At 36.2% G+C, this 25,378-nt stretch overlaps 3 protein-coding genes across 4 annotated transcripts; all 3 read right to left on the bottom strand.

Moving 5' to 3' along the window:
• On the bottom strand, nt 4,292-7,724 carry LOC109714446 (peroxidase 5-like). Its single transcript, XM_020239084.1, has 4 exons — nt 7,489-7,724; nt 7,099-7,293; nt 5,389-5,551; nt 4,292-5,084 (listed from the first exon to the last, which is right to left on the bottom strand). Exons 1-4 carry the CDS (start codon nt 7,693-7,695, stop codon nt 4,675-4,677), a joined length of 975 nt encoding a protein of 324 aa, XP_020094673.1. The 5' UTR covers nt 7,696-7,724; the 3' UTR covers nt 4,292-4,674.
• On the bottom strand, nt 9,757-13,016 carry LOC109713688 (syntaxin-52-like). Its single transcript, XM_020237861.1, has 7 exons — nt 12,861-13,016; nt 11,519-11,738; nt 10,870-10,971; nt 10,667-10,770; nt 10,487-10,587; nt 10,350-10,394; nt 9,757-10,123 (listed from the first exon to the last, which is right to left on the bottom strand). Exons 2-7 carry the CDS (start codon nt 11,734-11,736, stop codon nt 9,992-9,994), a joined length of 702 nt encoding a protein of 233 aa, XP_020093450.1. The 5' UTR covers nt 11,737-11,738; nt 12,861-13,016; the 3' UTR covers nt 9,757-9,991.
• Nucleotides 15,247-24,306, bottom strand: LOC109713744 (endoribonuclease Dicer homolog 1). 2 transcript variants are annotated; one of them, XM_020237926.1, is made up of 19 exons: nt 23,489-24,306; nt 23,299-23,412; nt 22,859-23,069; nt 22,317-22,711; nt 22,010-22,232; nt 21,683-21,855; nt 21,465-21,587; nt 21,075-21,235; nt 20,760-20,993; nt 20,499-20,649; nt 20,231-20,413; nt 19,384-19,545; nt 19,211-19,306; nt 18,496-19,127; nt 18,253-18,353; nt 17,963-18,162; nt 16,925-17,839; nt 16,683-16,847; nt 15,247-16,235 (listed from the first exon to the last, which is right to left on the bottom strand). In XM_020237926.1, exons 1-19 carry the CDS (start codon nt 24,275-24,277, stop codon nt 15,588-15,590), a joined length of 5,676 nt encoding a protein of 1,891 aa, XP_020093515.1. In that variant the 5' UTR covers nt 24,278-24,306; the 3' UTR covers nt 15,247-15,587. The 2 variants fall into 2 exon arrangements, with proteins under 2 accessions (XP_020093515.1, XP_020093516.1); XM_020237927.1 differs by having other exon boundaries at nt 22,859-23,028; nt 23,489-23,630.

Here is a 25,378-nt window from a genome sequence, read left to right as displayed (position 1 = left end):
CGTATAAATAAGAACTAGACCAATTTTACGTTCGGATGAAAATTGAATTATTCCTGAAAATAAGAAAAATACATTTGAATAGATAATATGGAATAAGAAGAATAGTGGTTAGTTATAAATAAAAAATAATAATATTGCTCCTTATATTATATTTAAATATAAAATTTAAAATTTTAATATCTATATTTTTAACTTTAAATATATAACTTTTACATTTTAAAAATTTAAAATTAAAATTAAAATTTTTAAATCTCAAATTTAAAAATTCAAAGTTCTAAATTTTAAATTTCAAATTTTAAATTTAAGATTTAATCTAAATTTAAAAATATAAAATATCAAATTATAAATTAAAAAAATGTAAAATAACAATTTAAAATTTAAAATTTAAAATTTAGAACATTGAATTTTTTAAATTGAGATTTAAAATTTTAAATTTCAATTTCAATTTAAATTTTCAAATTTAAAGTTTAAAAATTAAATTTAAAATTTTAGAACTTTGAATTTTTTAAAATTTATAATTTAAATTTTAAATTTTAAATTTTAAATTTATATTTAAAGTTTAAAAATGGAAAAACTTCAAATACCACCCATTGGTTTCGCACTTTTTCACTTTAGTATTCTGTGGTTCGAAGTGTATCAATTTAGTACCATGTGGTTTCGCAATTTCTCACTTTAGTACTCTGTGGTTTAAAGCGCATCACTTTAGTACCCCATGATTTTATTTTTCTTTTTTCGTCGACTCCTTTGTTAATATTTTGTTAAATTATATACAAAACTTTAGATACCCTACCTAGGTTTATCGAATATTCACTTTAGTACCTTTTAGTTTTAATTTTGTCACTTATTTTTTTCCCTCTGTTAATATTTTGTTAAATTATATACAAAAAACTTCAGATACCCTACATAGGTTAATCGAATATTCACTTTAGTACCCTTTATTTTTAACTTTGTCACTAATTTAACGAAAAAAATTAGTGAAATCGATAATAAAAACAGAAAAATGAAATCACGGGGTACTAACTTGATACACTTTAAACCACAGGGTACTAAAGTGAGAAAGTGCGAAACTGCAGGGGCTAACTTGATACACTTTAAACCACAAGTACTAAAGTGAGAAAGTATGAAACCACAAGAGAGATTTTTGAAGTTTATCCTTTAAAAATTAAATAGGAGTGGGAACAGCTGTTCCCATCCTTATTCCCGCAAGGAGTGGGAACAACTATTCCATCCCTTAACGGATAAGGATAATCTGTTAATGGGTCCCTTTTTTTTTTGTTTGAGTATAAAAAGGAGATAATCCGCTATCCCCTCTTTATCCCCCAACTAAACGCCACCTAAAGAAATCAATTATTGTTTGGGTAGGGTCCAAGTTTTCCCTGCTTCTTGACTTTTTGGTTTACACCTAAATGTAAAATTGCATTAATTAGATTTTTAGCTACAACACAGTTCTCTCGTAGCTTAAGCTTTTGATTAGGGACAATCCATTATTTAACATTTAGAACAATCAAAGAATTAGATAGTATGTAAAATTATATATAACAATCAGATATCTTCAAAAGCTTAAGCTAGAGAATAGCAACAATAATTTTTTTTTTTATGTTTATATCAATACTTTCTTTTATGTTAGGATTCGAAATATTTAATAGATTTAAGACGCGGACTTAAATTAAATAGAAAAAAATTAATAATACTAAAAATTTGATGGGACTCGAACTCAGAACTTTTTGCTTTGATATCATATTAATATTAAATTATATAGAATAACCGTTTATTGTTAGAAACTTAAAACTAGTAAAGTATAATATTTTTTACATTTATATTCAACATAGTATACGCTCTATAAATGAAATGCAATATTTGCGGTACTCATAAAATTATTAAAAATAAGGGTACAGTCAACATATATTTTTCATGATGGCGCGTTTCATTAAATAGCTATCAATTACAAGCGCGTAATGTCGCAATTCGCGAACCTGGTTCCTGCTATACAGGACATCGCTTTCTATATTATTTTTTTTAAAAAAATATATATTATTCATTTCATTCATTTAGTGTACGAATTTAGCTATAGATGTGAAGCAATGTGCCCTTTTAAACAAAAAAAAAAAAAAAAACTTCAAATGCTATCCCTGTGGTTTTATACTTTCTCACTTTAGTATCCTGCGATTTAAAGTGTATTAATTTAGTACCGTGTGATTTTATTTTTATCTTTTTATTAGCGATTTCACTAATTTTTTTTCGTTAAATCAGTGACAAAGTTAAAACTAAATGGCACTAAAGTGAATATTCGATAAATCTAGATAGAATATCTAAAGTTTTTTTGTATATAATTTAACGAAATATTAATAAAAAAGCTGACGAAAAGATAAAAATGAAACCACGTGACACTAATTTGATACACTTTAAACCACAGGGCACTAAAGTAAGAACATGCAAAACTACATGCATGGTATTTGAAGTTTACCAAAAAAAAAAAAAAATGCAGAGGTGAAGAAAAAAACACGTACACCTTATAACCTACAGTACCCATTGACCACGCTTAGAATGTTGTCCAAATTTTGCTATAGCTCTTTGTATTTATTCCAAAAAAAAAAACATTATTTTTTAATGAATAAAGTAGATACTGTCGGTATAGATTGTAATAATTGAAATAAAAAAAAATAGTTTGAAAATTTAAATAAATGAATGATTGTATTTCTTTATCCAATTAGTTATTTGTTGAAAAAGGAAGAAATGTGTCCTTTTATAGACAGATATATCTCATTATGAAGGGATACGTCTCCCCAATATTTGTGAAAAGATATATATCCCTTTATAAATTGTGAAAAACGCATCTCTCTAACATTCATGAAAAAGTGTGTTCTTTTATTTGTGAAGAGATATAATATTAAAGGTTGTATCTTTTCATCATAACTAGGGGTGACAATTCAGTTAGTCATTTGCGAGCCAGCTCGCACGTGTTCGACTCGAAATGAGCTCGAGATCGAATCGCTCGTTTAGTAAACGAGCCAAGTACGAACTAAAATTTTCAACTCGTTTATTAAAGGAGCTGAACATGAATTGGAGTCAGCTCCTCGTATTCGGCTCGAAAACAGCTCGAATACATATATTTTATATTTATATATATAAACTAATAATTATATATGTATATAATATAAATTTTTATTATTTGATTTTTAGTCCAACCTAAATATAAAACCATACTCAATAATAAAACAATTTATTTATATATAAAATTTCAATCATTATATCAAAGTATAACGGATAAGATTATATAAATTTATTTGGGACACATGTTTGGGACACTTTTGAGTAAGTGTCCCATTTATGCTAAAACTTAAAAATACATCTACTAATGCCTAAATATAAAGCCCAATCCAACTAAAAGTAAAAGATTACTCTACTCAATCCACCACAGCCAGTCCATTTGGCCCAATTACAAACAAAAAAGAAAAAAAAAAAGAAAAATCAATTACCATATTTTTTTCTCTCTTCACTCAATCCACTGAAATTCTAGACGAAGAACCTTTACTGTCGTCCTCCTCCGCCACCGCAGCCAACGAGATAGAGTTTCGACAGTTGCTAAATGCTTAAATAAGTATTGGTAAATTAGCAGCACTCTTTTAGGTTATAGCGACACTTTTTAACTGTCACTATATACCTACCGACCCCACATATAGCAACACTTTTTAAAAGTGTCGGTAATTTTAGCTAGCAGCACTTTTTTGACATGTACCTACATTTAAAAGTGTCGCTATAGATCGTTTTTATTGTAGTGATTCTTTTAAATTCTTATTCATAAGCCAGCTTATATTCGGCTTGTGTTCGGTTTATAAAACAAGTCGAACACGAGCCAACTCCAGCTCGCTCATGTTCGGCTCGTTGACACCCCTTAATCATAACCATCCACATCCCAAAAATAGAAGATGCTTGAAGGCTTTTAAGTGCAATACAATCAATTTTTCTTCTTCTTAATTTTTCATACAAAATATTAAGAGAGAAGTTCTAGAGGGAAAGTTTTCAAAAGTGTTATTATTTGCAAGCGTTCAATGGTCTTGTCGTATGTTTAAGGTGATTTGCTGGTAACCCGACAATTTATATTTAAATAGGAACAAATATCATTTTTAAGAAAGTGAACCTGCAGGCCTCAAGACTATATTTTAATTGATCGATCTCTATTTATATTAACCAACAGATAGAAAAATTATTTTTTTTCTAAAAAATTTAATGTTATTTATATTTTATTTTAGCAACATTATATATTCATCCAGCTGAATACTTGAGAAAATAATAAATAAAATAAAATAAATCCGAACATAAGTATATATGGAACACAAGGGAATAATCACCACCGGATCAACTTGTTGTACGCCGAGAAAACCTAAAAAAGTAGATAGAATAAAATGGCCAACACTAATAAGAAACGAACATTTGTTGGATTGACGTAAATGTGATTCAAGCTGCATATATATCAAGCATTAGACTGAGAGAAGATTCATCAACAACAATGTTGGACTCAATTTCTCCGAAAACAAATAATTTCACTTTTAAAAAACATTATATCGAAAAAGTTATTGTGGTCGATCACCGAACTAATACGTCGAGTCTCACAAAATTTGACTTACAGCCAAATTACAATTACGTCAATCCAAAAGCTCTTTTGAGTTACACTCCTCAGAGGGGGTTAACCACTCTGCAGTTGACGCGCACTTCTCCGTAGCTCCCGGCGGGCGGTGCGATCGCCCCCATCTTGATTATCGAGTTCACGAAGTCGTCGTTGAAGGCGGTCGTGTTGCCCGCGTACAGCCGTACCTTGTCTGCGGTCGACGGCGTCGAGAGGAGCGCGGCGTCGGACTGGAAGAGCCCTTCGTTGAGCAGCACGTCGCTGTAGTAGGTGGTGTCGAACTTGTCGGGAGTTACGGGGTCCATCGGCACTGTGGAGTTCAGGTTGCCGACCGGGCACGACTCCTTGAGCTGACCGGCGTAGGTCGAGTTGAGGCTCGGGTCTTGTGGCGTCGTGGCGTTGAAGCTGTAGAGCCTGTTGCTGAATGAGCCGCAATGCGCGTGCCCGATCGTGTGCGCTCCTGGAAAGGCGTGAGAGAATTATCGTGCTAGCTTTTGGCAAGTTGGCTAGTTATATATATTTTCTGTAGTTTCACAGAAATACAAACAAACATATCTCCTTTTATTCTATCGAGCGAAATCACTGCCAAGGCGATTCATTAGATTGTGCGCGCAATTTAAGCTCGATTTATTAGTCAGCTAAATTAATTATAGCACTTATAAAAATTTAAACAAAAATATCAAACAATACAATTTACCCTAATATTTATATCACATATATATAAAGGAACAATGCCTTAATAACAAATTATATTCAGTATTTACCCGAGAGGGCGATTAGGTCATCTTCTGTCAAATTGTTGGCGGCGAAGTTTGCAAGCAGCCCAGTGAGGTTTAGCCTGGGGGAAGGGAGGGCTGACGTCTCATTTGCTCTGGATATAATTCCGTCCTTCCGCCCTGCAGTGACAGGCCAAAATGGCCCTCCTGCCTGCAACAATTAACATCGGCAAGTAGTGACAATTCTGTACGAAATTTACAGCCCATTTTCATTTTTCAAAAATATGATTTTTAATTGGCAATGCTGCTACGCATTTTACATCCTCTTCATTCAAAACAAAACAAAAAAGAAAAAAAAAAGAAAAAAAGATAGTCATATGGAGTGACATGATGTTTTTATCCAATCAGACACCTTTGGTTAGGGGATAGGGATAGTAATAGGCCCTTATCTCCCCCTTTATATCCAAACGCTAATTTTCTCTGGTTCATCCATTCTATCATGATTTCTAGAAAAATATTTTTATAGTATTTTTTTTTTTAAAGAAAAAAATATAATCGATTAAACATAGATGATATGATGTAGCTACTACACTGTAGACTTCCTCTTATTCAGAGGTCATCATTTTTCTACTTGTCACATCTACATTTTCTCGTTTTATTACAACCCAATTAGATTTTTGTGAATCCTACAATGGAGAATATAAAATTTACACTCCCTTTTGAGATGTTCGAGTAAAATTTTTCATTCTTAATTTGAAAATTTTGTGACAAATTAAATATTGTTGTAGTATTGTTCTCTCTAAAATATAAAGATGTGATTGGCTAAATATAAATAATATAATGTAACTATTGCACTGTAGACTTCCTCTTATTCAAAGACCATCATTTTTCTACTTGTCACGTGTACATTTTCTATTTTTACTATAACCCATTTAGATATTTGTAAATTCTAAAATGAGGATGTAAGATCTACACCCTCTTCTGAGTTTTATAAGCAGAATTTTTTATTCTTAGTTTGACAAATTTATGATAAATTACACTTTTGGTATTAAAACTATAAGGCGCTTATAAATTCTGGCTCAAAATTTCTGAATTGCTTGCAATCAAATTTTACAATCCAATTTAGTTAACTAAATATTTACAAATTATTGATGTACAAGTAATATAGCATTTAAATTATAGGTGGATCATCAATCACAATACTTTCTCATCAACAATTTTTTAGTATTTATCTAACTAAAATGGATTGTGGAACTTGATTGTAACAATCCAGAAAGTTCGAATCAAAAATTACAACAAGTTAAAATTTGAGGATTAAAGTGCCACGCGCCTTATAGTTTGAGAGGCGCCAAAAGTATAATTTATGTGACAAATTGTTAAGTTCAATTCATTTGTATTTGTCGTAGTAGTTGTAATTATAATGAAATTGTTACACTATTATTATTCAGTGTTGTATATATAAGAGTTGGGCTCCTGTGCTTTTAAAACCGCAGAAGCATTTATACTCGTAACTTTTTTAGCCGTCAAAACGTTTCATGATCCATACTACACTACGTCTTCTTCACTAATGCTGTATAAATCTTAAAATGATTCGACGGCTAAACAATCACAAACACGTTGAGCTAGCTTCCGTACTTTTAAAAGCACGGGAGCTCATCTTGTGTATATAATCTCATCCGATCCATGTGAGTATCAAAACACTATCATTCTACTTGTTATGGATCCTAGTCCTAAATGTGAAAGGGATAAAATGTGTACCAGTACAACACTGTCTCTCGAAGCATATGTAAGTATATCCGCGCAGGAAACTTTCCCCGCGCAAATGGTTGAATTCTCCAACCGTTGTTTAATGGCATCTATGATCTCGAACCCTCGAAGGGTTTTGTTGGGAGGCGCATCTTTCTCTGCCGTATTATCCGGTGTCGAATCGAGGAGCACCGATCCATCACAGCCCTGAAATATATAACTCATACAAATTAAATTAAACATTTTTTTAAAAAAAATCCAGGAAAACTTTTTTTCGCCTAGTTATGCATTGTAAGTTATGTAAACTGCTGCATGGTTATGAGTCTGAGCTTGCTCATATAAATAGACCGAGTCGAATGTTACGAAATGTTGCAAAAGATGATGGTTTTGAAAGGTACCAACCCTGACAAAGCAATCGTGGAAATGCAACCTAAGAAGCGCAGGGGCGACGGTCGAATTGGCGTTGAAGGCTTTCGTAACTTCGTCTTTGACAATGACTTGGGCCAACGTATTGCAAATCGCTTCTACGAGTTCGCCTTGTGCGCTAGACGCACCCAGAAACAAGCACAAGATTGTGGCAAGAAGCACTTTTCCACATCTCATTGCCATGTCTCTCCCTCACTACTACTCTATAAAACTTTCACCTCAGCTCCTTAATGATCCTGATCTGGCTCATTAAGGTTTTGGGTTGAGTTTTATATACTAGTAAGCTACATGGAGTAGCTATTTTTTTTAAAAAAAAATTCTTTTGAATGTACATGTGGAGCAGGTGAGTTTAATTTAATCAATCCCTCAAAACAACTTGTTGGAGAGATATTGGAATATTAGTAGTGGTAGGGAGCAAACTAATTAATTTAAGCAGGCCAAGTTGATAAGTCCATGCAAATCATGCATATAGGAAATAGCATAAGTGATGAGCAATTGATTCTTCGACGCGGTAGCCTCAAAAAACATGCAATGCTTATTTAGTTTGCTGCTTTTGAAATTTTGTCTATTTGGCTTAGCTGCTAAAATAGCTTTGCAAATAAAAACGAAAAACGGTGATGGCAAATTAAGTAGATAAACCAGAAGGCAGTAAAAATAGATAGAACATAAGGATTTACGTAGAAAATCTTTTGCAGGGAAAAAACTACGAGCGAAATGAACTTTACTGTACGAAATGGGGAGTCAATATCATGCAAAGTAAAATGCACTGTATTGCCTCTAGGGCAAAAGAAAAAAATAAATAAAAAAAAAGATTCTTAATAGGTTTCTTCAAAATTTGATCCGATCCATACCGCGGAACCGCGGGGGCTCCGCCCTCCGCACCATAGCTTATCATTGATATCTCCTTTTTTCTTCATAAATTGTTTTTCAAAATTTGTCGCATTATAAAGTTTTCGGCCAATAGGATTACAAAATCTAACTCAGGTAACCAAATTCTGAGGCACATGTAATAATTTTTATGTTTAGAAAGCAAGGTAAAATGAATAGTATACAAAGTTCTGACATTCTGACTAAAATAGTAGCGAAATAATACTTTTTAGAAGCTTTTGCTGGTCCAAAACAGATCTACACTATATGTTAAATATGTTTCTCCGTACGGTTAATTATGGAAGTCAATTCCTTGAAATTAGGACAAGCCAAGTTATAAATGAAGTGCATGGCGAAAATATTGTTTAAGGTCAATTCTCGGAATAATTAAACTTCACTTAATTATGTTAACGCGTGAAGCCTTTTTTAGTTTAAATTACTTGTTTCCAACTGTACACAGCTCATCATACATAGGAAGCAACGACACAACTATGATCTCTTATCTCACTTCCAATTAATCTTATATCTTAGTTTATATTAATTTGAATCTTTAAAATATGGAATAACTTATTATTTTATATATATATGGCACACGAATCCGGAGTGGTAGATTACTACTACATGTCTCTTTAGGAGGCCTCAACTCAATTAGAAATGTGAATCATTTAATGCATATATAACTCACGAATCTGGTGTTTCTTCAACTTCAAGGGAGAGAGGGAAAAAAAAGAAAAGAAAAAAAGAGAGAGAGAGAAAATAAATGGCTTTGCTGTCCCACGTTCTTGTTAAAGAATGGGAGACGTGGGAAGTCAAAGTCGCTGATGATATAATACTTGAGAAAACTACTAGGAAATCAAATTAACCCAAAAGCATCTTATTTTAATGTATTCTTTGAGGAAAGGGTTTGCATTATACTGTTTACGTAATCACTCTTGATTAATTAAGCAATGCTTCGTATTCTCAGTATATAGTTTCTCTTTATATATCTTTGTTCTTAGAAAACGATCTTAATCCACATTCAGAAAGGTTGAGATTGTCGATTATGGCGATGATCTTCGTTTCAACAACGAAATCAAGAAGTGCCGTAGATGCAACAACAGAAAACAAAGGAAGAGATGAAATCCTTCGATATATCGAAATGATGTTTATGTTGTATATCTTTCCCAGATATTTACTTCCAGGGAAGCGAAAATCTGTTTTTCCGGACTTACAGAACAGAAGAATACTCTAAACAGTCAGAGCCAGAACCTTCCCCCATTCTTCTTCACTGAATAAGTTGAAGATTTTCGAAGCGTCGGCCGAGTAATATTATAATTTGTGCCATGCAAAGAACAAGGTAAAGATCACTAATTGCTTTATCATGAAGAAAGCAAACAATTGCAAATATAGTACTCTTTAAGCAACTCATTTCCGACAGTCTTAGAACCACAACATGCATTAAATCCAGACTTCATAGATCTTCTTACAGACATTAGACTCCGCAACAGCTTTAGCTCTTTACAAACGAAAACGAAATGAAACTTGCATCATACATAGAGGAAAAGGCTGTTTCTCCTTCGAGTGCTGCATATTCCACATCAACGGTGCACATGGAGCAGTTCTTGCCCAGTTCCTACAAGTACTTGATGAGAGCCCAAGCTACAAGAGCCAGTATCACTATGGCAACAACCGATAAGAGCAAGCACATGCACGAACAGCCGGCTTTTGTACGCTTGTTCAGTATTTCCAGTCTCTTTCGTACCCGCTGCATCAATTACGAAATAAAACATAAGTAGAGGCTCTCCTACACTTTCAGAATGGCCGTCTCCATCAACTTTCTTGGAACAACGATTAACTCGTGAGATAATCACGCATAATTAGTTTGTTTTGGTAAATTCTTAGAGTGGCATATTGGTAAATTCATGTTCACAACAGTACGAGAATAATAACTAGTATGCCGTGAAGTATGAAAAGTTAATCAAGTTAAAAACCTGCAGTCTAGAGTCCGTTACGTCCACACGCTGGTCCAAGTTGTCCTGCATTACAAAAGTGAAGATAAGCCATACTCCACAATGGAACAAAGAGTGAAGAGGCTACAAGAATTGCTCAGTTTTAGTTAAATACTTACAATCAATCTTGTATGGAGATCCAGTTCTTCATTGACTGCTAATGCAATATGCTTTGTGCTATGTACTGTCTCCTCTAGCGTCTCGAGACCCTCATCTTGTTCTATATATAGTAGATAACAGCATGTAAATGCCAAGAGAGACTTTTGAGTATTGAAGAAATGTACATTTCGTAGGTGTACCTCTCATAATCTGCCTCTGCAAACCAACAATACCATGACTGTCCAACCCTGCAGCTCTGTTTATCTCATCAGCTGTTTTTGTGCTCGGCCCAAGTAGGTCGTCCCTAATGTCGTCCGAAAAGAAAAAGGAAAATCCAAACTTAATTTCATTTTTCAAAAATGGTTTTTTTACAGCCTTTAAACAAAATCAAATGTAGGCAAACCTGCTAGAAAAGTTTGATATGTTGAACGATGAGGCCATCTCTTTTGCTTTAGATCTCAAACTAGAAAGCATATCCTGGCGCTTATGCAACTCCTTATCAGATCTGCAGATAATATGAGGTTTACAGAAAGAGTACATAAATGCAGAAGGATATAGATCTACTAGGACATAATTTCGATATAAAAAGGCACTACTTCTCATTATTGTAACTGGAGTAACTGAATCATAAGAAAGAAAAGCAACATGCCAAGAAATTGAATTTTAGCAACTTACTGATTTTACTTCTGAATATTTAGCTAAATGTCAGATAAGCATTCAAACGACTAACATTAAGAATAAGTGTAATTTCAAACATGTTCCATAAGGCCAATTGAAAGCTCAAAATGGAGATGAAGACTAGTTATTCCGGAAAGAATATTACACGAAAAGAATTAGAAGCACCGAAAAAAAGTTTAACTTACCCAACAGATCGAACAGCAATTCATATAAATCCAACTTGATAGCAACTATAAAACATATAGATTCAATTTTGTATCCCATTAAAGAAAATTATGGACGAGAAAAGCAATGACAGTAACAGCTTATTACAAAGTGAAAACATCATCATCACTTTTGGCAGGGAGACAAGCAAGAGAGGTGCCAGATCATACATTGTCTGCTTAGCAGGAAGCTTAGACAGAAGGGACTCCAAGCCATCCAGTCTAGTTCCAAGAATTGTAATCTTTCTCCGGATAGTAGTAGCATAGCGTAGTGCTTCCGGGCCTGAAGGTGGCAGACGGCTCCTTTCCGAAATCATCGCACTAACCTCGTCGGCAAGTTTAGAAGCATCATTAAACTCCCCAATCCATGAATCAGAAGAGGATGCCATCGCTGCAGAAATTGCATCAGCATTAAAATTCCACCCTCAAATTTATTCTTTCAGAAATTTTCTGAACCATTTTTTTTATGCTTTCGGGGCCACGCCAAATTAGACACAAGTTACAAGTCTGCAAAAGACTAACTTAAAGAATGTGGAAAAATATATGAACAAAGGATCAGCAAAGTTTGGCGCGGACTGTTTAGTGCAAATTCTCATTATCCTCCTACAATGCACTGGACATACATTCATACACCATTATATACAGTTATACACGCATAATTATGTATTTATTATCTGTGTGGAAAAAAAAGGAAAACAAAATTACCATCAAGAATAAAGATAGAGCCATCCAAAAAGAGCAACCCTACCTAAACAGTACTAATCTAAAGTTACCATTTCCACAAATCATACTTTTACATAATCCAACATTGACAAATTCGACAATATTATCCTGGTTTATGTTTGTTTCACTGAAAGTGGAAAGGAGTGAAATGGTTTACGGACGTAAATGTCTACTGCCGTTGTTTGGTTCAACGTAATTTCACATTCGGTCAAAACTCAAAACTCTCCAAAGTAGAGTAATTGATTTCATCCCACCCCAAGTGAAAATAATAATAATAAAAAAAAAATTATTAATCCATCTATCACACATCCTACTTTTACGTCATTCATTTTCTGCCAAATAAACTGTATAACTTGAAGAACTTCAATTCCACAACTATTACAACCAAACAGCAGAAAAAAAAGTAATTTTTACTTGAACTCAAGTTGATCTGAAAGTCTACTCCGTCCTGAATTTCACTTTCGGTAAAACAAACAGGTTAGGGTTTGAGGGGGCCAAAATGGTGAGGGAGGGAACTAAACCGACGCTTCCAAAAACCCAATTTTAATCCCTTGAAAAACAACCCTCTTTTCCTCCACCAATATCCCAAATTTATTACATGAAAACCACCCAATGTATCATTAAAGAATAATAACCTAAGAAATTAAACAAAAACATCACCAGTAACTACTAGAAATTTCATAACTCTCATCAGATTCCTCTCTAAAATACTTGATTGCATTATAGATAAATGAGTATCAATAGAAAGGAAATCAAAAGAATATGAAGAGTGGAAGCATGAATTAAAGACCTTTTTGATGAGAACGATAGATTAGGGATCGATCGCGCCTCCTCTTCTCGGCTTTTCCTCCTCTTCCTCACTTTTTTTTTTTAAGTTTCGTTTTTACTTTTCTTTATATGCGGAAGACGCTTAATAATTAATGTTACTAATTTGTCTTTGTTGGAAATAGAGACACTGTAAGGGTGAAAGTGGGTAGGGTACATCTGATTCGGTAGTATGCAAATATGAATATAAAAATTTAGTATTCGATACTCACAGAAAAAAAAAAAAAAGAAAAAAAAGGGTTTTTTTGCATTTGGCCCCTCAAATTTTTTTTTTTGCAAATAACTCCGTCAAACTTATAATTGCAAATTTGGCCGTATCCCCGCCACGCCTTCACAGTGTTTAACTTAACAAACTGGCCCTAGCCCCGCTCACGTGACGCCTACGTGGCAGGACTAGGGTCATTTTTGTAAATATAAATTTACTGAAACTATTTTTAAAATATTTTTTTTTAAGGGGCCAAATGCAAAAAAAGCCCAAAAGAAAACAAACAAACAAACAAACAAACAAAAACAAAAAAGATTGTAAATATGATTTCTTAAAAAGTTGCACTGTATTCGACTGTTTTTACTCTTAAGAGAAAAAAATATTAATATATATTATAGAAAAATAAATTAATTTTCTATCACTTTCTTTGTTTATTTTAAGTATAAATTAATATTTTTTAAAATATTAAATTTTATTGAATAAAATATATGTATATGAAGTTCGAAAATGAGTGTGAATCTTTAGTTATATTGTGTGTCTTATTTATATTAATTTTAGTTTATATTTATATATACATATTAGTATATATTATTATCTAACTTAAATCTGAATCTAATAATGAAAGTTTAGCATCTATCACATATTTACATTCAAATTCGCATTCGAAGAAAAATATGGATGCAGATATGGTTTTTCATAAATCCAACTATATTCAATCGTCTTCATGGTAACATAATACGGGCTTTTCTGTTTGCTGTAAATAAAAATAACTTCTAGGTGAAATAAAACTTAGATAAAAGTATTTTTCTTTCAATGCCTATTTGATAGCAAGTTAATGATTTTAAAACTTTAGTTATTTCACTTCTTAATTATTTTATTTAGAATATTCATACCAACACATAAGAGAATGACAAAAATTATTGGAGTTATTTTTTAATTATCTTTCTCTCCTTTGTTTTCATAATTGACTTCAATGCCACACAGGACAGGACGAAGCCAATTATATATTTCTTTTAACAGTTGAGTTATAAAAAAAATTTAATTTACGCTAAATTTAATAACGAAAGTGGATATTTGTGACGGGAAACAACTTCATTCTCCACACTCCAGTTAAACAAACATGTCCACATTAGGGATTCTCTAATTAAAATAATAGGGAAAAAAGATAGCTATAAAATAATAGGGAAAAAATATAGCTATATATTTTAGTAGTCCTAAAAATAGACGTCCCAACTTTTACTTTTGATTTTCTCAAAAAAAAAAAAAAACTTTTACTTTTGACAACTAGACCCTTTTAAAATTTATCAAATGGTTAATTAATCACAATTATTAAATACAACAATTTCGATAGCATGTCATGCATATATTCTTGTAAGATTCAAAATACAAAAAAAAAAAAATGCCTATTTTCCCTACTCTAATTTTGATAACTAAGTATAAGGGTCGAAGAACATAGTGAACCTGTATTCTATTTTTGTTGTTTTCTTCTTGCGTTCACAAGAAGATATGCAAGACATGATCAAAATAACTGTATAATTATTAAACTATTCAATAAAATGTACAAGGCCTCATTACTAAAAAAGATAACTTCAAAAACTCCCCCTGTGATTTCACACTTTCTCACTTTAGTACCATATGATTTAAAGTGTACCAATTTGCGCCACTGTGGTTTCGTTTTTCTCTTTTTTTTTTATCAATTTTATTGTTTTTTTTTCTTAAATCAGTGACAAAATTAAAATTAAAGAGTACTAAAGTAAATATTCAGTGAATCTAAATGGGTATCTGAAGTTTTTTGTATATAATTTAACGAAATATTAAAAAAAAAACTATAGAAAAGATAAAAACAAAACCACATGGGGACAAATTGATACATTTTAAACCATAGAATACTAAAGTGAAAAAGTGCGAAACCACATGAGGGGTTTTTGAAGTTTTCCCTTGCCAAAAATTCAAAGTTCAAAATCAATTTACCAAAAAGCTGAAGTTCATTTTACCCTATTTATTAGTCCTGATAGTCAAGATACTTACCTTGTTCTCTACATGGATGATTTATAATTAAATTAAACAAGGAAATCAATCACTTCTTAGGGTTACATGAAATAAGCAAACAAGTTTACCTGATCTCTCCACCTGAACATTCTTCATCTACTTAAAATTATTACTATCACATTTACCAGTAAACCGATAAATCGGCACATAACAACTCCAGGTCCTGGGATTCTGGTTTCCAGTTACACATCTTGGGAACAAACAGTTTAGAAACAGAACCAGCAACAACAGAGTTGAAAGAAAACATCTTTTCATTCCTTTCCACTCTCAAGAGAATTAAGTTAATAATTACCATCTGGCATACAACATTGCACATAAAGAATACTTCACTTGTCTGTGTAGCTTGTCTCTGTTTAGGCTCTAGCTGCACTTAACAGAGACCACAAGGAATGGCACCATTCAAATAATAATATAATAACAAAACAACAGCAATTATAATTATTTATAATTATTTATTATTGTATTGTTGTTGTTGTTGTTGTTGTTGTTGTTGTTGTTGTTAATATCATTATCATTATTATTATTATTATTATTATTATTATCAGGATACGATCGATTAAGAAGCTCGAGGAGAAGAACAGCGGCAGAGTCCTTCGCCTTCTTCACGCTAGGCATGGGCTCCCCAATGCACTCATCGGTCCATCCACGATCGGATGTGTTAACACGCACCGCATAGACGAACCTCTTCGCATGTGCAGGGCCACCTTCGTTCACACAGCGGTATTGCGGCATCGGCCATTGCCTTCGCAAGCAGATGTCGTTTAGAGTTTGCCTTGTGAACATCTGAGTTCCGTTCCTCCTTTCACCGTTCTTCTCTGGATCTCTCTTCAATGCGCTGTCCTTTTCCTTCAAGGTGTGGAGAGCATTCCTCGCAGCCAATTTCTGCGCCATTTTCTTCTGTGGGTTCTGTGCTATTCCAATCTGAACCCCATCGATGAAAACTTCCACTGTAGCTACGTTGCCTGCGCGCGTCGCTTTGTATTCCAAGCCCTCAGCTTGTTGCTGGCAGCGCTCTTGGAGCTCCCTCACTGGGTGCATCGGAAGAGTCTCCGGGGTCACCATCGGATGCAGCAACGGTTGGAATACCTGGGTGGCAAAAGGAATCAATCATATGACCTTTTTTGCTGCAAAAATCAGTAAGGTATCCATGTACAATCCTGACATTGAGATTTAGCCTCTGAACTCTTCACTGAAAGATTTTAATTCTTGAGCCTTCTCATATATTGCAATTTCATAAAAATAAATAAGTACAGCTGATCCTGTATAGGTCATCTTAACTGTCTATAATGACTACTTATTCCATTGTTCTTGAAGCAGTTAAAAAGGTTACAACATTATAGGAAGAAGTCGCATGTTGTAAGATAACTTAATTACGAAAGGACTTCTAAGTCTTTAAGTTTAGGGACCAACTAGCAATAATAACATAGTAAGGGACTTTCCATACATTTTACCCAAAATATTATTTCATTCTTTCATGGGATCTGGAATAAAAATGCTACAATAGTGAATCAACTGAAAGAACCAAAAAACTACCGTCCAAACTATTGAAGTATCACGCCCACTGTCAAGAAAAATGGCTCCAGCAATAGACTCAACAATATCTCCAAGAACCTTTGGAGCCTTACAATCTCCAAGACCGAAAGAGTTGAAACCTGGTTTTGACAGCTCTTCTTGTACTTCCTTCACGAATTCCCGAATCTTCAACAAAACAAAACATTCATTTACTCATTTTTAATCCCTTTAAGCTAGAAACAGGTGAATGAAAACAAGCAAACCTGTGCCTCCAATGCACTTGATCCATGACGAAGGTGCGCGTGCAGCTTGTGCTTGACCGCAACCCGTGCAAAGTTCTCGTTGTTTACAGCTGCAGCCCGCAAGTCAGTCAGGCGACCAGGGGGCAAGTCAGTGTACGTGAAGAATAAGTGCCTTGTGATCAAATGGTCCAACACAGCATCACCAACAAATTCGAGCCTTTGGTAACAAGAAACACCCGACGAAGGCCTCGAGGCATGCGTAATGGCCTCAACCAGTAGTCCCCTGTCTCTAAACCTGTTGTTCAATGTGCCTTCTAGGGAATCAAAATCGATGCTCCTCATCACGCTTTCAGGTATATTATATGGCTTTGGAGGGGGAATCTCCAGTGGGTCCAGCTCCACTTGGATCCCGATCCAGTTCATAAGGTGGTTTGCTGCAATTTTCCCACCTTCAACATAATAGACCCCAATCAATGCTTCCACAACATCTGCTAAAGTTTTGCTAGAGAGAACTCTATAGCAGCTTGAATCACCCTCGATTTCACCATCTTCTCGGAAATTTTCTTCACAATCATCGTAATAGTCCTTTTGAAGCTCACCGTCATCAGCAGGAGATTCTTCATAAAAAATGGACGAATCCAATTCTTTGGTGTCTTCATCGAAAACAGGAAGAACTCCAGGAGCAGCCCATCTAGAAGGGGCAAAGCGATCTGCCTGTATGTACGATTGGAGCCCCTTATTAAGGGCGTATTGGTACAGTACCATGTTACTCACCATCTGTTGCCTCATCCTGGTAAGTTGCCCCTCATGTTTTTGAGGATATTTTAGGAAAAGGAATCTACTGACAACCCACTTGAGGTATGCATCGCCAAGCAGCTCCGCTCTTTCATAGCAGAATGTCTCCTGACATGAAGCTGCCGTCAAGGCTTCCAATATCTGGCCAAAGGACAAAAAAAAGAAGAGGTCATGGAGCCAAATAAGCAAATTAAAGATTTTCAAGAAAAACCGGTTCTTTTAGTATCGATTTGGAAACAAACAGACTGAGGGAGCTGGAAGTACTTTTGAAGCGGGGACAGGATAGTTGATCATATCCTTCAGCTGAACTGCCAGAAGAAGGCTCTCTACCCTTCTCATTATCGAGGGCAACCTTTGAGCACCACGGACTAGAGCTCCAGGAAGTGGATGAACCAGGCATAACTCGGGAGGTAAAAATACATAGTAGGTCTTGTCTAGATTCTCCTCGGATTCACCATCTCGTGCTACAAAAACCCAAAGTTCTGCCAGTTAGAAGTGAAAATGAGAATAAGGCACAAAAAAAAAAAAAGGCAAAAGGAGATGACAAAAACTACCTTCAGAATGCTCAAATCTAGGGGAGAGAAGATTCTTGCAATATGAGACGCCCCGTCCTCGTATAAGAGGTTGTTTCTTATAAATTAACTCTACACCATACCTGAAAACAATTGAAAGACACAACGATGTGAATTTTATTTGACCCGAACTTAGAATATCTTGATAGCTTATAAACCTGATACATTAGAATCTCTTGAAAGCTTATATACAGGACACATTCAACAAAGGAATATTTAACTTACTTCTGCCTGTAGTAATCAGCATAAGAGCTATACTCCAACGGCCCTAGGTAACCCTCCTTCCTGGGAAATGAGTTCTCAGCATTCATTTCGTAGCGAACAGAATCGACATAGAACCTTTTCCCCGAATGTGCAGCTGTTACAATCCTTCCAACAAGTTCTTTCGTGTCCATACAGGTGTCTGCCATGAATAATTTACCTTGACTATAATAATAAGCTTCATCCATGCTTACTCCATAATCCCGATTAGGGACTAACCCAGAAGCTTTAACAACATCGAATTCCGCAACAGCTCCTCTGATACCATAAGTAGGATGGGCTTTTTGACCAAAAGCCATTCCATGACGTAGTTTTCCAAACCCATACTCCCTCCTATCTCCACCAAGGGTTCGCTCATTGGTACCTAAGTAAACATCAGGGCGTGCCCTCTGAAGTGGATTCTTCCATGCGTGTTCGTTCACTATGTTATCAATCAGCATCCAGTCAATCTCTTCTACAGGATTAACGCATTTCTCAGCTACTATAGGCACAAATAGATAGGCTTTTGCAGGATCCCATGGAGTCGTCGAGGGTTCAACATCGACATCAAGTACAATGCTCATGAGTCTAACATGAAAGCTTTTCAGCAAAACCAGCTGGAAAAAAATATTAATACCAAAAGTGAAAAATCAGCAGCTTATACCATATATATTTCTTATGATAGAGAAGAGCAACAAACCTGAGTTTCCATTATCTCTATTGGTCCCCGGAAGACAAGAGATGCCTTTGTAACCATTGTTCTAGCAACAAAGAGATCCATCGTCATCGATAAAACCTACAAAATATAAACGAGTTCTTAGAGATGAACAAACCATTTCCAGATTGTGTGGCAAAGCGGTAATCAATTTATACCTCTGCATCCAGCTCACTGCCAAAAAGGACAGCAAAATCTGAAACTTGCGTAAGAAATGGGTCCTTAGAAGTCCCAATATTAACGCAGGTGACAGCATACATATGCAATTTGAACAATTGACACTTGTGGGAGCCATCTCTCCCAGATAAAATCCACTCTCCCTGCATTCATAAAGATAACTCCAATGTAAGGCTTCGAATGCGTTCCTAGCAAAAAGAAAAAAAGTACACTACTCGAGAGACAAGGGTCGAAAAAGCACTTGATGGTGGTGCAGCAGTAAGAATAGTAACCAGACACCATGGAATGAGGAAAATCACTGCACACTATTAATCTGATAGAAGCCTGATTTTTTTTTTTTTTTCCGTCAATTCGCTCAGTCTTAGTCTATGTCCTTTCTTTGTAACAAAAATGGAAATAAATGAAGGTCACATCACCCAATAAATGAAATGACAGATCCACCCTCCAAGGCTTAAAGATGTGTTTAGATCTATCAATTGCCCATTTGCCTGAGCAAGACCAATAGAAACCCGAAATAGTATGCAAAAAGGAAATGTTTAAACTTTAGTGAAAAAGCAAAAGCTTTACAGTGGAAAAAAAATAACTTGCATTGTAGATTTTCAGTTATTGTCTTCTAGATGATGCTAATATCAAAGCGAATCTCAGATCAATCTTCAGCAAAAATTATTCTCAAATGGATGACTAAATTTGCAAGCATGATTACACTAATAATAATGAAAGAATTCCCTCTAAACCTATAAATTGGAATATCACCACCTTCCGTAAACAACAATTCAAATGATGCGAAAAATGATTGGAAATAAATAACAGAGTTTGAAATGAACTCACCTGTAAAATTTCTGCAACACCTTCAGGATAGAACTCTCTATGCCGTGCTGTTCCAGGAAGCGGATCACCTTCATCATTCTGCTCAACTTTTTCACCCCTCTCTCCACTTCCTTTGTCAGGTAAAAGCATGTCCGTAAATGCTCCCATTTCATGTAGTTTCTTGCAAGCAGCCAAACAAACAGCCTGCAAAGTAGAGACAACTCCCAGTTCACACTTTTTCTGATACCCACATTGTTTGATAATAATTGGTAGCCAAATATAATCATACTTGCTGTGCCAGGCGCATTGAACTGCATATAGGACCCTCAAGCTTCTCAAATGGAGCATTACAAGGGAGTTGAAGCTTGCAGGAATATTCAGTTGGGCCCCCAGGCCTCTCATGTCTTTCCATTATGAACTCCGGACGAAGTATTGAATATCTAATTCAACATAAGATGCATTAAATTCACAAAATTATAAAAAGAATTTTAAAAAAAGGCAATTCAGAGAAAGACCTAGAGATCTACAGTTCCTCATGAAAGGCAAGTACCTGTCGCTGGGTAGCTGGGAGCAGTAAAAATGGATGAGTCCAACAGCAGAATTTAAACTGACAACAGCACCTGTTGACTCCACCTGATACATCGAACCGGGTAATATATCAATTGGATTTAACCTAGGAGTACCTTTAAGATGACTGAGATCAGTTCTCTCTATAGCTTCCTTTCTCAACGTTTCCTCACTATTACGGGCATTCCTCAAAAATGTTTCATGTGATAAGTTCTCCCTGAAAATTACATCAGTCTGGTTTAGCAAAATAAGATAAATAACTAGTAGTGTATACAACTTCCTAGTAAACATCAAGTACCTTTCAAGCATCAATATGTAATCTGATCCAGGCTTCCTAGCACGACCTCTTGATTGGATATAAGCTAGAACAGTTTTTGCAAGGTCAAAACGAATAACAACATTGCACTGCCGAATATCAAGTCCTTCCTCAGCTACACTTGTAGCTACTAGTAAAGTAACCTGCATGTTACAATGAACAACTTCATCGTACATCAACTTTGCTCCAAAGGTGGGCAAGACTTCTTAGTATTATTTCAGAAGACAGTACTTCAAGGGGACAGCCAGTTTGCAAATAAACAATAAGCAAGCTAAATAGCGGCCAACAAAAATTTCATTAAAAATATGAATCCCAGCACTAGTTGCAGCTATATGATTTTAGCACCCAGAAATTTCTGGAATTAAAACATACCCTTCCATCACGAAATCTAGCGATCGTGTCCTGCATTTGGCATGTGCGCATCTCCTGATTATTGTTGTGTCCAATCAAACTCGCGCATTTAATGAAGCTCAAGGACGGAAGCTCTGAGAAGACCTGAATATGGAAAGAAAAAGAGTTACATAAAGTGATCTAGGCTCACTATAAGATCTTTCGCAGATAAATAAATAAAGCAGTAGGGTATATTTAACCTTGGGAAGAACTAATGCAGCAACCACTCGCTCCACAAAGATAATAGCACGAAAATCCTCTGTGTGTTGGTACTTAAGAAGTATTTTAATCAACGCCTGCACCTTAGGAGTAACTTTTCCATCTGCCACAGCAGCTCCAATGATAATGTCTACATGTTCACCACCAGAGACGGCTACAAAAGTTGCAATGCAGACAAAATCAGATAAACTAAACAAATGGAAAAAAAAAAAAAAAAAAAAAAAACCCACAAAAAAGATCTATAAAACGAAAGTGAAAAATTTAGAAGATTGAGAAAAGCTAGTAACAAGCCAAACTCAAGCACCGACCATGACTGTCCGGCAACTCCCCCTCCTCTAGTTCTTCCGTGCACTGGCAGTCACCATTGCGCATATTTGCATTGTCTGAATCATTTTTCGTGACAGCTCCCTCAGACAGCTGGCATTGCAATAATCCTACAACTTTCATTAGATATTGCTCTTGAAACTTGACATCAACCTGGTAATTAGCCCTTTCATCATTTTGCAAAGCTGTCAAAAATGATTGCGCAACCTGAAACCAGTTTTGCAAGAGCTATTTAAATATGATGTGTTTGCAAAACATTAGCTACAGGCAATTTGATATAATGAAATATACCTTATAAGCACACCATTGTCCTAGTTCACCTAGGGCATAATTTATAGCTCGCAATTTCTGAATTAAATTAGCAGCACCGTCACTTTCAGTTCTTTCGGAAACACCATAGACGAGGCGCAGTTCCTCCTTTGACCCCGCGTCTCGAGCTCCCATGAACTGCCACTTGCTTCTTCGCGAGCTAGAGCGCGCAGCTTCTTCAACAGCCACTTCCATTTGTTTAATTTGCTCATGCAGCGACCAGAGAGTAGCTGCTTTATCATACTGGATGACAATTTCCAAAGGCATAGGAACATGTTTCTCCAGCTCTTTTCGATCTTTCACCGTACACACAATGGAATCCAATTTGCTTTCAAGATTCCGAATCTTGATAGCACAGTCCTCCTGACTAGAAACTCCTGAGCAGAAAGAAAAAAAAAAAAATCCAATTCACTACTAGCAGAAGTTTTGGAACACAAGATGGCGAATGCTATTGCATGTGCTAGCCAAGAAAAGAACAACGGAAAGTTACGATGGAACAACACAACACTCCAAAAAGATCATACCCTTCAAGTTGACAGGAGAAGCCGTCATACCGAAAACAGCAGGCCTTCTATCCTTTGGAGTTGTATGATAAAATTCAGACATCACTAAGGAATATGGATGTTTTTTCACAGCATGATGGCACTCATCCAAAATTAGAAGATGGATAGCTTCCATTTTAATTATACTGTGCCTGAGAATGTTTAATAAAATTTGAGCTGTCATAACTAGTACCTGCAAAGAACAACTCATTTCAATATGTTCTTGAAGAATCTCCTAAAAATTCCTCCGAAGCTAATAAAGCGAATTGTTTAAATCTTAGTACGGAAGTTCCTTTGAAAACATATCCCCATCGAAGTTGCACACTAAACTGAACCAAGATATCAAAAATTAAGATATAGAGACGAGTAAAAAGATTAACTTTTCACGAGGAAATTCGAGAAAAAAAAAATGAGACTCTTGCCTCTTTGGATTCAAATTCGCGTTGCCATCTCCGAGCATCCCAGAAATCTTGTCCCATCTCCCCGCAGTAATGCCCGACATTGCACCCGGTCCTCTCGCGAATGACCTCCGCTTGCTGTAATCATCAAAATTCAAAACCCTTAGAAACAAGCACACAATATCAGAGCTTCCTCTTGTGCTAGATATACTACCTGATACACAAGAGGGACTTTTGGGACGAGGAAGATGGCGAGCATCTTCTTGTTCTCTTTGAGCAAATCTGCGCAGACGCTCTTGATCAGAAGCACGGCAATGAGGGTCTTCCCGGCCCCGGTCTCAAGAAAGGCGATGGTGTTCTTCTTCTTCGCCTGCTCGAGGACGTCGAGCTGGTACTGCCGCGCCTGCTCCTCTGCCGGCTTCTCCTTCTTTGCCGCTGCGGCAGCGGCGGCATCCTCCGTCCGCCGCGACTCGGGGCTCGCCCTGGTTTGCTCCGGGCTACCCCTTCGCACTCTCTTGGCCTCTCTTTCGCAGTCGGGCTCCCAAAAGCCGACACGGTAGACGACCTTCCCGGACCTGTCGCGCTCCCAATACCCTCGCCGGCACTCCCTCCTGTCTCCGGCGAGGCCGTCGCGCTCTCTCTTCCGGCCCCACTCGCCGTCCCCCCGCCTTCTCCGATCCCTCCAATCGCCGTCCCTCCTCGCCGCTCCGCCGTTCTTGACGACGAACTCCTTCCCGAGGACCGCCGCCGCTGCCGTCTCGGCGATTGCGAATTCAGAGGCCACAACAATTTCAGGCGGCGGCGCCGCCGCCGCCGCCGCCGCCGCCGCCGCCGGGGCCGGGGGCGAGGCCTGTTCTGAGTTGATGCTCTCGAGGATGCGGTCGATCTCGGAGAGAAAGCCGCCGTCGTCGTCCGCGGCGCGATCGAGGGCGGGGAGCGCCGCGGGGTCGAAGTCGTCGTCGTCGTCGCCGAACCAGTACGATGCCGGGTCGCTCCTCTCCATCTCCGAACAACAACAACAACAACAACAACAACAACAACAACAGTAACAAACAAACACAACAACAACAACAGCAGCAGCAGCAGCAACAACAACAACAACAACAACAACAACAAAATAAGAGATTTCTTCTTCTTCTTTTCTTTTCTTTTTTTTGGGCTTCCTTTTCTTGTCCTCAGAAGAAGCTTGGGGGAGAGGGAGAGGGAGACAGATAGCAAGGGAGCGGCGGTGATATACCGTACAAATCACGCAAGAATTGAGAGGAACAAAAAGAAGAAAAAAAAAAAAAAAAAAGCGAAGTAAGATATTGTTCTGATTCCACACGGTGTATCAACGCTACTCTCTCTCTATCTCTCTCTCTCGCGCACACACACACACACACACACACACACAACAACAACGCTTGAGAGGGGTTAATAGCAGAAAAAGAAGAAAGAGGAAAGGAGAGAGAGAGAGAGAGAGAGAGAGAGAGAGAGAGAGGGGAAAGATTCGGTTTATCTGTAGAGTGGGACGAAGAGGCAAAAAACAGAGGGGTTTGGGAGGGGAAAAGTGGTGGAGTGGGTGGGTGTTTATTAGCTTAGCTTGGTGCAAAATGTATAAAGAACTCCTCAACGATATTCCATTTCCGATTCACATCCTTCAACTTCCAAATTTGTTTACTTATTAGTGTTGCTTTAACATCTCTAATCAATCAAAAAATTTATCAAAGAATTCACAGTAAACAAAGAAAAAAATTAATTAGTTGAAGGGTCCATTTCAGATGAACGGTAGTGTAGGGGTTCTTCATACATTTTAACCTATGTGAGATTTAAGAGGCGGTTTTGGTCGCACGTGCGGAGTGGGTTGGCGAAAAAATTATCGCCCGCAACAGGTGTACGAGTGCATCCCCATGCACCGCTCCTCTCGCCTATATATATATATATATAAAATTATAAAATTTTAGGCATCAATTTTCTTTAAGGTCTCAAATAAAATGTAAATCAATAATACATTATGATATAGTAAAGTAAATTAGATCGTGAATTTTGCTTATAATAATCTAAAAATTTAAACCGAAATATTACCAAAAATTAAAAGCTTGAAACTAAAATGCAATGAATTAAT

This window comes from Ananas comosus, linkage group 8 (genome assembly GCF_001540865.1).
Source record: "Ananas comosus cultivar F153 linkage group 8, ASM154086v1, whole genome shotgun sequence".
Lineage (NCBI taxonomy): Eukaryota > Viridiplantae > Streptophyta > Magnoliopsida > Poales > Bromeliaceae > Ananas > Ananas comosus.
The sequence above is the reverse complement of the archived record's forward strand: the minus strand, read 5'-3'. Positions and strand labels throughout refer to the sequence as shown.

What these genes read in the sequence shown, in the direction of transcription:
- LOC109714446 (XM_020239084.1), bottom strand. Translation starts at nt 7,695, where the DNA reads ATGGCAATGAGATGTGGAAAAGTGCTTCTTGCCACAATCTTGTGCTTG. An exon ending in TCCACGATTGCTTTGTCAGG is followed by an intron (nt 7,294 to 7,488) that starts GTTGGTACCTTT and finishes TATATATTTCAG; the next exon opens with GGCTGTGATGGATCGGTGCT. An exon ending in TGACCTAATCGCCCTCTCGG is followed by an intron (nt 5,085 to 5,388) that starts GTAAATACTGAA and finishes ACGCCTTTCCAG; the next exon opens with GAGCGCACACGATCGGGCAC.
- LOC109713744 (XM_020237926.1), bottom strand. Translation starts at nt 24,277, where the DNA reads ATGGAGAGGAGCGACCCGGCATCGTACTGGTTCGGCGACGACGACGAC. An exon ending in ATCCTGTCCCCGCTTCAAAA is followed by an intron (nt 17,840 to 17,962) that starts GTACTTCCAGCT and finishes TCCTTTGGCCAG; the next exon opens with ATATTGGAAGCCTTGACGGC. An exon ending in ATACTTCAATAGTTTGGACG is followed by an intron (nt 16,236 to 16,682) that starts GTAGTTTTTTGG and finishes TTTGCCACCCAG; the next exon opens with GTATTCCAACCGTTGCTGCA.
- LOC109713688 (XM_020237861.1), bottom strand. Translation starts at nt 11,736, where the DNA reads ATGGCATCCTCTTCTGATTCATGGATTGGGGAGTTTAATGATGCTTCT. An exon ending in ATCTCCATACAAGATTGATT is followed by an intron (nt 10,395 to 10,486) that starts GTAAGTATTTAA and finishes TTTGTAATGCAG; the next exon opens with GACAACTTGGACCAGCGTGT. An exon ending in TAACGGACTCTAGACTGCAG is followed by an intron (nt 10,124 to 10,349) that starts GTTTTTAACTTG and finishes TAATTGATGCAG; the next exon opens with CGGGTACGAAAGAGACTGGA.